Source organism: Ascaphus truei, chromosome 2 (assembly GCF_040206685.1).
Source record: "Ascaphus truei isolate aAscTru1 chromosome 2, aAscTru1.hap1, whole genome shotgun sequence".
Classification (NCBI taxonomy): domain Eukaryota; kingdom Metazoa; phylum Chordata; class Amphibia; order Anura; family Ascaphidae; genus Ascaphus; species Ascaphus truei.
The window spans coordinates 142,242,071-142,254,291 of record NC_134484.1 but is presented as its reverse complement, the minus strand read 5'-3'; the positions used below and the strand labels follow the sequence as shown (position 1 = coordinate 142,254,291).

Sequence of the window (12,221 nt, the reverse complement as noted above, 5' to 3'; positions counted from 1 at the left end):
TTGCCTGAACTTAATAAGTAGGCTGAACCCTGCAATAATCGGATGTCTTTTCAGACAGCACAGTTTGGGTGCCCTTAGTCTACTTAATAATGCCCTCGTGACCGGGCGACTATTAGAAAAGTTCAGTCCATCAACCAGATGTAAGACTAATTTCCTTGGCCAAACACATCAAATCAATTCTGCCCTGCTGCTTCCCTTTTGTTCAGTATATGTATTTCAATAACCCCCAGAAGAAAAGAGCTGCTGTCTTTTTGCAAGACAATATGTTGAACTCTCATATCCAACACTATGCTTCACAATTAGCCGAAGATAGTGAGATTTCTGTCCAGTCCAAAAACAGAAATAAAAGTAGTGTTGAACACTTTAGGCTTGTTTTACAGTTGTTGCTGCTGCGCATGCGGGCGAGCGACCGGCGTTGCACGTGCACGTGGCGTGTGCGTTTAGTTTGTAGGCTGCAAGCGGTGACGCGCTCATTTAGGGGGCATGACTCAGACGTCACAGTGTTAGGCCGCGCTGTGATTGGTTCGCAGCGCGACAGCAGTGTGAAAATAAAATGTTATTGTAATTTCCCTGGTCTGGCGCATCACCGCTCACGGCCGTTCACGTGCGCGTCCCAAGTATATAAACGTCTGGCTAACACAGCCAATTCTAATTGACGCACGCACGGTAGCGCACTATATTACAGGCCTTAGACTGGAGGCTGTGTACAGATTCTCTTGTCGTTGGCATCAGTCCTGCGTGAATGTTAGCACTGTTGTGTAGGACTGTCCAATGCTCATTGTTCAGCATTGTTTTATAGCCAAGAGCACTACTTACCCATTGTACAACATTAGCAGTTAAGCATTTCAAATAATAATGATTTAATAGCAGTTTAAAAAAAAAAAAAACGTGCTGATGACCATCGGTTGTGGAAAGCATTATGGTCGATAAATAATGAACTGTAGGCCGAATGTGCGCTAACCACACGGACACCTACTGCATTCTACCTGGGAAATAGGGAGTTTGTTTTTCAAGATAACCACACACTGTTTCCAACCTTTTTCAAGTTCTTCTATCTCCAAGTAATAACACATTTATTTGTAGTTATAGACTGGTGGGTATGCAATGTCAGCAATAAAACTTTATAATAACTTTTCACAATTCTCAAAGAGAACACATTTTACTACTGATATTGATATTGTTAGGTTTTACCAGGAAGTAATGGCATTGTAAATATTCTTAATGAAACCTGAAGTAATCCTTTTTTGAATTTAACTCTGCAGCTATAGAATAAAAACTCAGAATCTTATGATAATGTGTTTGCCGCTGCCTGTTCTTTAAGAGAACCAGAGCTTACCTGCATTTTGTACAACTTCTGAGCATGGGTTTATAAAATGTACATTAAACCTTTATTTTGGTCTCTGTCAATTTGGCAAGCTCCAATCCCATGGTTATGTATTTCGTTGCATTACGTTTCATAGACTTCCTTTTTAAAAATGGAAATGATAATAACAACAAGAAAAGGAACCTAGTTTTTAGCACTCTATCACTGGCTGGTGGATTGTGAAATAATTAAAAATATTTTATTGTCAAACCAAGAATGTAAAATATAGGGTCTAAAAAAAAATAAAAAAATGGAACACATACTATGTAGCTATGATCACAGGGTGAGTGCAGTATACGTACTCATGATCAAGCATATATATGTATGATGTACCGAAGTTCAGTCATCATTGTTAGTCCACTACAGAATTGGACAGACCCCTGTTAGGGGTAAAGGAGGGGTAATATATCATGCCCCTTACACTATGCTACTATAAACTTGTTGACTGCGTTAATGTCTCCTGACCTTTTATTAAAAGGTGTCAGATGCTGGATGTGTGCAGGGTCCCAGATGGGTGAGTGTGTATATATACACACACACACACACACACACACACACACACACACACACACACACACACACACACACACACACACACACACACACACACACACACACACACACAGAGGGAAGAAATAGTAATATAGCTGCAACTGCATTGATCTCAGTCTTGATGTGCCACATATCCCCTATAATCAAATGCAGGTAATCAATGGTGTAGAGATAATAGATATCACACATCCACGGCACCCATGGAGTGCACTCAGTAAGGACAGTCATTTAAATATCCAGGGAGAGGTTTAAGAAAAATGGCTGCAGCTGCATTGACCTCAATGTTGTATCAGTGCAGATGCAGCACAAACTTTATATGCCACATATCCCCCATATATATAATGCAGTGATCGTCAGAAGGTCACTACAATGTTCTGGAGCACTATATCTATGTGTAGAGTATAGCGTGGTAGGCAACGAGCAATCAGCTGTAGCCTCTTTGTCGCTCCGCTCTGGCAGGGCTTGAATCTCAAGAGCCCGCCACTTGTGATATGCACGGAGTGAACATAGGATAACCCGGATGTGTCTCCAGTGAGGCGCAGCTTCAATGTAAGTAGCCTTCAGTCAGTGTAACTAAGCAGCTACAATGTATCCTTATATTATGAAGGTAACATTATCTATTGTTACAGTTTGCATCTCAAGCTGCTGGGAATATTGGCAACAAATGATCACAAACAGGTAAGTGTTACAAAGATCTTGCACTGCTGGGGAGGTGGGCTAAAACCTGCTATAGAAATCAAAGGATGCTCAGTATATTAAAACTCATAAAAAATGGCATCAAGAGATACATTTAAAAAAAAAAATGTAATAAGTATTATCTAATACTACAGAACTGATTTATTTAAAAAAAACAAAAATACACATGTAGGATATTGCTTGGATTTCTCCTTAAGAAGCAGAGGATTAGTGCCAAAGCTCTACACAATGTGGGCTAAATATCTCACCATAATTATTGCATTATTCTGCCAAAAAGCCAACAAGTTTAGAAACTTAGGCCGTTTGAAACCCCCAAAAGTATCTATGATGAATAGAAATGGCATCTCTCAAAGTCTTAGCGCGATATTCAGTAAATATTCAGAAAAGATAGCTTTGGGAAAATTATTTGAACCTCTTTCTTCTCTAAAAATTGCAAGAAGAGATCCTAAGAGATCTTCAAATAAACTTATGACAAATGAGATTACACATAACACAGTTACATAGTAGAAGAGGTTTGAAAAAAGACACACAGTATATCCTTCAAGTTCAACCTATGCTACATTGAGATTACTTACCCTATTTGTATTTACAGTATTTTGATCCAGAGGAATCCATCATTGAAACCATTAAAAACATTTGAAGACCACCAACGACCTTACACGTTTGACTGATTTTCGTAAGCTAAAGCTATTATTTGACCAGGATGGGACCCAGGAACCCCCAGTTCCCGAGGTACATACCAGGAAAGCTCGCTTCTATAAAACCCAGCATTGCTGAGGCCAATCGGAAGCAGCCGCGCAGATCCAAACCCCCATTCTGTTTCCCCGTGAGGGGACTCGAACACACTACTTTTACCGTTAAGTATTTCATGAATCAAGGGGCGCTCCTAGCTGGAAAAAAAGAAGTTTGTTTCAGCCCCGGGCTCTCCCTGGTTCTCATCCCGTTAAGAAAAAAAAGGGTAGGGGAAAATGCCGCTTTAAGGTTTCCTGCATAATCTTTAGTATGCAGTTTCTTTTTTTTTTTTAGGAGATTTTTACATTTACTTTCTAATCTCAAATATTTCTGCCGCATCGGTTAAATTCATTTTTAAATGACTACTGCAACTCTTGCATGTCATAAACAGAATATGACTGATTCATGTAATAACCTGCCAAACGGATGGTAGAGGCTTAGGGTAAGGGAATTCAGACTTTTGTAGGGTAGACACAAGGCTATCCTACACACGTAGTCAATGTTATTGCACTCGTTATCATGCAGTAAGGCATTGAATCTTTGTATTTGGTGCACAAATCACGCAATTTTGGCAACTTGGTGCTTTGTTGTACTGAATTGCAAATTGCACAATATTGTGTTTAAACTCGCACCAGCGGAAACGCATAAAATAGGCAGATCTGGAGGGTAAAGTGGTTTGTTTTTTTAACAGCCGTTAATTTCTATTAGAAACAAGCAAAATTGTCCCTAAAATTTGCTAACCAAGTGCAATTTAATGCGCATTAAAAGTCCATGTGAAAGGTCAGGTGGCCTTTTATATACTGCCATTTTGATGGCAGGGGCAGCATGGTATTCCAAAAATAAAGGTTAAGCCCGCTTGCTGCCTCTGACCGTCAAGATTGCAACACTGAATGGGATAATTTGCCATCTCGGGTCTGAAAAAAGTGCCAGCCCTGGTAAGGTTTAACATACGTCATGTATATGTTTCTATGTGATTTACACTATGTTACATGTTATCTGTGTGACTCATTGCGTGCCCGGGGTACCAACAATGGTCAAGTACCAGGCACAGAGTGCGTCAGAGGTCTAGCCTTTGTGTGGGGCCAGATGCTGTGCTAAGGGCAGGGCCCGATGCTAGGGTATTCAGCACCCTAGGTGAACATCCAGACCTGCGCCTCTCTCGTCCCCCCTCCCCATAACATTCAGATTTCATTTTAATGTTATTATAGCCCCATTCTCTCATCCCCTTTGCCTGCTCCCACTCCTCCTTAATCCACCCCTCCTTCTCATCTTCCTCTCTCAACCCCTTCCTCTTCCTCTCACTTCCCTCCTTCTCCTCTTCTTCTCTCACCTCCCTCCTCCTCTATCACCTACCTGGCTTCGGCGGTCTGAGGTGGGGCAGGGCAGCAGTAAAGGAGGAGGACGGCGAGCGGTAGCGGGAGAAGAGGACGGAGAATGGCAGGAGCAGGGTAGCAGAGGAGGCAGATGGCGGAAGAAGAGGGCTGAGAACCACTGGAGCGGAGCAGGATGGCACAGGAGGACAGCCGGGGAGGAGCTGCACTGTAGCAGCGGCAGACACTGGAGGTTATTGCAGACTTCCGGGTCAGACTACTGGGGCACGCTCCCCGGCCACCCTCCTATGCAGCCCTGCTCTGCTCCAGTGGTCCTCAGCCCTCTTCTCCTTCCGCCGCCCTCCTCGTCTGTCGCCATGCTTTGCTCCTGCCGTCCTCCTCCTCCTTTCCTGCTGCCGCCTGCCATCCTCTATCCTCTTCTGCCACCCTTCCCCCCGTCAAAATGTGCTGAACTAAGCAACCGCCTAAGTCGCTTAGTGGTAGCACCAGCCCTGGCTATTGGACAATGGGAGGCTGGAGAAGTATGCGCCCATCTCCTGGGAGAGTACACACCTCAAGGCCAGAGCATTGTTCTCTCCCTGGCAGAGAGGCGACTACAGTGAGGGAGGTATAGAATAGAATTTGGGGACCAGATTTTGAGCCCCAGTCCTGCTGGCTCAGTTCCCATTGGTAAGTTTAAATTTCCCAAGCTCCCGGGTCCCACGCCATCTTTGGCACTGTATCCAACCCCCCCCCCCCCCTTCATTCCTGACCGGCTCCGCTGATTGGTCAGGACAAGGGACCTCCCTTCTTGGTCTCTCAATCTCCAAGATCTGGAACAGGATACCAAGCTTTATCATGGTGCTATAGGGTACACACCGCTAAATGTGTTTGGGGGATCCTGAGTGTCAAAGTGCATCTCTTGTAGACAAACAATATCTGCTTTCAGACTCCAAAATTCTTTTAGGGCCAACCTATGTTTACCATTACTGTTCTAGCCTTCAACATTCATAGATACTACCTTCAATGGTGATTGACTACTCATTTCCAGTATCTCGGCACCCTCTCTATTGTGAAAGTTATGCTCCAAAAATCTAGATGGTTGTGAAAAACAGAAGGGGGAACAGGGCAAAAAACAAGGGGGGGTGGGAGGGACTTTCCCAAATCGGGAACTTGGACAACAAAAAACCCCCAAAAATTAACTTGAAAAATAAGATGAGTTTAACAAGCCACTCATCCCAATTTTGCAGCCAGTCCCTACATGGATTGGCCTGGCGGGCATATGGCCCTAATGGGGTCACCCTAACATCAGGCATGTTGGACTCCTTACTCAGTCCCACATATCGCCACTACTAAATCTCCACCGCCTCACAGCACCTTTGCTTTACCTTACTTAAAACAACAGTCAGTGATTATTTTTCCAGGCTCACTAAAAGTTCTTTCCCCTGCTCCAAACAGATATTAGCAGGAAAGGGGAAGGATCGGTGGTCCATCCGCTCCGTGAAAAAAGGTAAGAACTCACCAGCAAAGAGGTTAAAAATGCTATTTTATTAAACTACATAAAAAACAAAAAACAAACAGCACAAAAAACTCTCCCACGCGTTTCACGCCTACTATGGCGCTTTTTCCTTGATCCGATCCTTCCCCTTTCCTGCTGTCACGTGAGAGGATCAGCGTTCACCACCGGATGCAGACGCAGATGCAGACACAGAGGGTGACGCTTCTGCACCAGCGTCAGGACTGGAGCTGGAAGGAGGGAGTGCAGAGCGGTGTTCACCTGTGAGTTACGTGTACTCCACACCGGGCACGATTTGGCCAGGGCTAGGGAGACTGAGTGAGTACCTCATTGTCCCCACTGTGTTAGACCTCTCCTGCTTAACCCTTAACCCTTTACCTAGCGTTTGGTCTTTACCATCACAGTCTTTCAACCCGTACACTGGCGACACACTTTATTCGAGCTCGGCTAGTCCCACGAATTCGGGTATACCCGGGTGTATTGAGGTTTGTGACTGTTTTCTGCCCGAGTGCATTGAGGTATTTTCCAGGCAGGGATTGAAGCATTTTATTCCCGCTGGCTGCAATACTGCACAGTATATATATATATATACTGCATTACAATTCATGAATTTATGCCATCTGGTAGACACGCGAAGCATTGCAGCCTATTAAATCCTAATCATTATCATTTAACAGATCAGCCGCCCATCAGCCAGGCATGAACCCAGGCTGGGAAGGCAAACGCAACGGGGCTTGTCAGAGGTGAGGAGCGGCGCATTCCAGGTATCTGCCAGGTACATACTGGGTATTTGCTCGAATAAAGTGTGTCGGTGCAGTATTCCCGGTGTAAACTCCACTTATTACTTATTATTGACTTTGCCCTGCCTGGCAACACTGACATATACTCTTGGAGCTCCTACACGGTTGTTGTTTTCCAAACAGATATTAGTCTCTTCTATACTTGGAGGGGTCCTCTCTCCTCCGCAAAGTCGGTCTTATTGCTCAGAAAGTGGGCAAAAAAATCTCGATAGTCAGACCTATAAATCAAAGAAAAGGAGACAGAGGGACAAAACAACAGAAACAAAACAGCTCCAACTTAGACTTCTTAGGGAATCCTGGGTTGTGGACTCATCGGCCGGATAATCCCTCGTGGACTCCGATGGTCTGTGGTCACCAGCAGAGAAAAAAACACCCTTGGAAAATCTCAGGTGCTCGGTCGGTCTTAAATAGTCGCTCCTCGGCACTCGTTCCCTCAGCCAACCTCCTTTCATCCACTATTATTCTGGGATTGGCCTTGTTGATCCCGTCTGCTCTTGGGTTCCAGACCCAGCGCAGAAAGAAAAACAGAAGACTCCTCCGGGTAGCAAAGCGAGGCTGTCCTCCCTGTTTAACAATAAGGCGGAACGGAAAGGCCCACCGATAGCGAATTCCCTTTTCTTGCAAAATCGCTGTTACCGGTGGTAATCCTCTTTGCTTGTCTATGGTCATCCTCGACAAGTCCTGGAAAATCTTTCATTATCTTGTCTTTAGCCACGTATTGACGAAGCCGCAGCACCGCAGCACCGTCAAATCTCGGACCCAGCGCTAGGTGAGCTCTGCCAATTAACCGTTCGCTGTCTTCTAGTTGGGGGGTAAATTGAGAGAAACAGCCTTATAAGATAAGGCTGCAGTGCCTCTGCAGTCACTGACTCTGGGATGTGGCGGAGTCGCAAATTTTGCCTTCGCTCTCTCTATTTTCTAAATCACCCAGACTGTCTCTCATGGCTCTTACCTCCTTGTTGAGCCTCAGGACTTCGTCGTCTGTGTTCATGTAATTTTGCAGGGAGGCATCCATTTTACCGTCCAGATCTGTGGTTCTTTTAGACAGGGCAGATATTTCAGATTTAAATTCCTGCACTGCTTTATCCAAAGCAGACTGGAACATAGACTGCATCTCCTCTAAACATAGCCTTGTAAAGTTTGTATCTCTGGCTACTTCACCCTGCTCCTTCTCAGGGCTCAGTGATGCACGCTCCAATCCGCCTTCTGCGCCACCATCTTGTTTTTTCTCCGCTGGGGTCGCGGGACAAATCCGGGGCGCTCACCTTCTTGTCCTTCCGGATAGGCATGTCGGGTGGTTCCCCCGTCCTCTGACTCTATTCTAGCCGCGTTACGAGGCGCCGATCTGAGGCTCTATTTACAAACAGGCATCGGCAATCTGTGCTTTTTAAAGTTTTATCCACAGAGAATTTTTCTTTTTCAGTTGCTTGGCTGTTCTTCCTGAGACTTCATATGTAACGACCCCTTCCAGCATTAAACTCTGCAGATTGTAGGGTTAGAGGGAACCAGTCCCAAAATCAGGGCTCAATTGCACCAAAGCATCAGTATGTAAATGTCATAAAAAGAAAACTCTTTGACAAAGGGACCCCGTCCCGAAACGCGTCAGAGTTACCCTGTACCCCTCACTTGTCATTTAATAAATCGTTTTTAATGTTTTCTCTGGTCTGTGGCCCCACTTTTTGATGCTGCTGTGCTCCGTTTTTGGACCTTATGGGACATATACCTGAACTCTGCAGATTGGCAGGGTCCTGTTAAGTGACCATGAGAGTCTTATGGAAAGGCTTATGCTCACTTTGGAAAGCAGAAAAATGGGAAAACACAACATCAGTGCATCAAAAAACATAGCGTGAATTGTCTTTCAAAGAGGGGTGTCTGAAATGGCGGTGTTATGTTTATCATAAATAAGTCAGGGACTCTTTCAGTCAGCATAATGTATGAAGATCTTCCTTGGTGAGTACATTTGATACTTGGAAGTGTAATGCTACAAATAGTGCTGTGTCTCAATTATGCTAAATAATAGGGATATGGGACTAGAGATACTTCCCCAAGTGGAGGGGATGTACTGTACTCCAATGTTCCATGTCCCTCTCTATTTCTGAAAAAAAAAAAAACCTTCCTTTTGCTTCCACCGTGTAAACACAATAAATAATCGCCAGTTTATCTTGAAGAATCAGTTGAACATAAAACTTAGAGTACTCACAAGATCCCTGATGAGATGAGATCTGCGGGCGTGGTCGTGCCGCGTCAATGAAAACCGAAAAACGGAGAATGGCGGTGCACAGCAAAACGTCCGATCCCAGGACTGGGGTGCCAGGAAAAGCTTAAACTTATTTTACTGGCACCTGATTGAATAAAAAAAAAAGACGGTAAGTACGCTTTAATGCGTTTCGTGCCTTGTCTGGCACTTTGTCAAAGTGAGAAGCGAAACGCATTAACGCGTACTTACCTTCTTTTATACTCGATCATGTGCCAGTAAAATAAGTTTTAAGCTTTTCCCTGCACCCCAGCCCTGGGATCGGTATTTTGATGTGCACCGCCATTCTCCGCTTCTCCGTTTCCCTGTAATGCTCACTTTGATTTAAAGGGCCAGTCCCACATACTGTAGCTGTAATGTCCTCCCTTCTAAAGATTTAATCACACTTTAAGCAACTGCTCTGTTTATTTCTATCTGGTAAAAAAAAGGAAATATATTTTGTTTATCTCCAGGAACACTGGCATATCAGCTCTTTAACTTGATCTATTTGAATTATGATGGCATCATAATTACGTGGCAAACAAACTGAAAAGAGCAATTTACCTGCGGATTTCATGCTTGACAAAAGACATTAGATAAACATTATAAAACTCTTTGAAGCACTTGTTTACCATGAAAATGGAAAGAGTTTGAAAAATTGTATCTAAATATTTATTTGTCCGATTTATTTTCAAGTTGTAGGTGGAACCTATTAACACGGAGTGCAGGATGGGCCGGATGGGCCGACGATGGAATGGAAGAGGAGCACAGGACGGCAGAGCACCATCTCACCTACAAAAACACGCACCGAGATGATGATGTCACTATTACATCATGGGGCCCCTGGAGGGTCAAATCTCATGACATAGAAGGTACTTGCTGGGGCACTTAAAGGGTTACAATTCCACTGCACATTCCTTACATCATGTGGACACTTCTTCTTTTTCATTGATAAAAGAAATATTGACGTATGTCAACAGGAGAACACAACATATTTTGAGAGAGCAACTGTTATCTGTTCATATATGAACTTTCAACCGACTGAATAAGCAATGCAATTGCTTATACTATTAGAACACATTTGAAACCCACCTAATACGATCTATTTCACACACTGTACATACACACAGTACAAATACACATATATACATATACATACATGTAGATCTATTTATGTCAGGTTCACTCAGCAATCCCGCAGACTCAGGAATGTAAAAAAAAGGTGTTTCTGCTGTTTCAAAGAGAAGCCATAGTAACCTGGTACAGATCCCAATTCAAATCAACAAAAGATAAAAAGAAAGTTGGAATTCTCAGGTACCTTTGACAATCAATTCTGCATAGTTTGATACTCCAACTCCTCCTTCGGTTCGGATCATGCAGCGATAATTGCCAGCATCTCTCTTTGTCGTGTTCACTACACTAAACATAGCCACAAATCGGCGGGCATTATGCACTTTTATTTCCTTTAAAGGAGCATCCCTTCCATTGGCACCCTACAAAAAAAAAAAGAGAGAGAGAGGAAAACATGCATTTATTTTCTTTACATTCTCAATATCTTCTGTATTGAATATTCATTCCTCTATTCCCTGAAACAGATGTTGCTTCATGAAAGAATAGTTGATTGATTGCATTGTTGTTAGAATGTTTGCACTGTTTTAACAGACAACCAGCTGGCACAACTTTGAAAAACATTGATGATCAAGTTCCATATTTATAAAAATTCAAAGATATGAAACAAGTTTGATAGGTTGTGGCACTTGGGGGGGCGGGGAGGGGGGGACATTTCTAAATGAAAATAAGTGATGAGCTCTATTCAAAGCAGTTTGATTTCTGCCACAATTAGACACAACAGTTTGAAGCGCTGTAGTTATCAAGGAGGTATTTTTTGGGAGTGCTACATCTTGTGCACAGTTAGGATTTTTATGTTAATAACTTCATCAAGTTTGAACTATTGATGCTGAATTTACTAAATAGCACATCCCCATGACATAAAGACCACCTTTCTAAAGCAGAACATTTGCAATACAAAGGGTAAAGAAAAATAAATGGTGTCATGTCTTATTCTCCAATTAATATGCTAATAAGGCAACAATCCTAACATTAGTTGTCTACGAACGACTATAAAGGTCTTCAAAATGTGCTGCACAAAAGTTGTTTGCAAATTGCTGTAAAATTTCTTGTTTTCGTGAAGAAATGCCACCACTTTCCGCCAGAATTTCACACAAAAATGGCAATATCTCAAAAGTCATATGAACTAAATTTAAGGTCCCAATTGACTTTGATGTCTGGTAGAGAGGCGTGTTACACTAAAAAAAATTTGTGAGAGGGAAAAAAGGGCACATTCCATCAGGTTTCCAAACTTCAGCAAACGTTTCACACCTCTACTTAAAAGCATTGCAAACCATTGTTAGGGCATACAGTACAAGTGACTAAGACTGTGACATCAAATTAAACACATATGTCAAAAAAAAACTCGCCAAGAGGAAAAAAAAAACACGCTCATTTTGTTAGTTACACAAACTAGTGTGAACGTTCCCACATCTTTAATCCTAAACCATAACACATTTGTTTGAGTTACTACATGGGCTACCGTGTGCTCATTTACATGTCATTTCCCAGAATCCCTGGCTGCAGTGGAAGCACTGCATGCTATGAGATAATGGTGAATAGCAGGGTTGCAAACCTGTCTGAGACATGCGAATGTGCTCACAAGTGATATTTTTATTTGCTATACATGGGCTTATTTTTAATATACTGTATAATGTGACTACAAGAACAAGTGTGTGGAGCCCTGATACAGACGCTCCAATCAATCACTTTAAAATGTACAGCAGGAAGGGACAGAATACTACTGTGTGGCATATACATTAAGGCAAAAGTAGTACAATTCTGGGTCAAAAAAATGATGCACCATATGTATCAAAGACAAATTTATTTCCATGGGTTTCAATAGGATTTTTTCTTTGATACATTTGGTGCTAATGTTTTACCATGACAGAGCTACAGTACGAGCCATTAT

General features: G+C 42.9%; 1 protein-coding gene across 14 annotated transcripts in view; it reads right to left on the bottom strand.

Annotated features, from left to right (window-relative positions):
- PTPRM (protein tyrosine phosphatase receptor type M) overlaps nt 1–12,221 on the bottom strand; it is a 791,475-nt gene that overhangs the window by 504,805 nt on the left and 274,449 nt on the right. For all 14 annotated transcript variants that reach the window (XM_075585347.1, XM_075585335.1, XM_075585339.1 and 11 more), the window contains exon 6: nt 10,521–10,695. In XM_075585347.1, the coding sequence (XP_075441462.1) occupies nt 10,521–10,695 (175 nt within the window). The remainder of the gene's footprint in view (nt 1–10,520; nt 10,696–12,221) is intronic.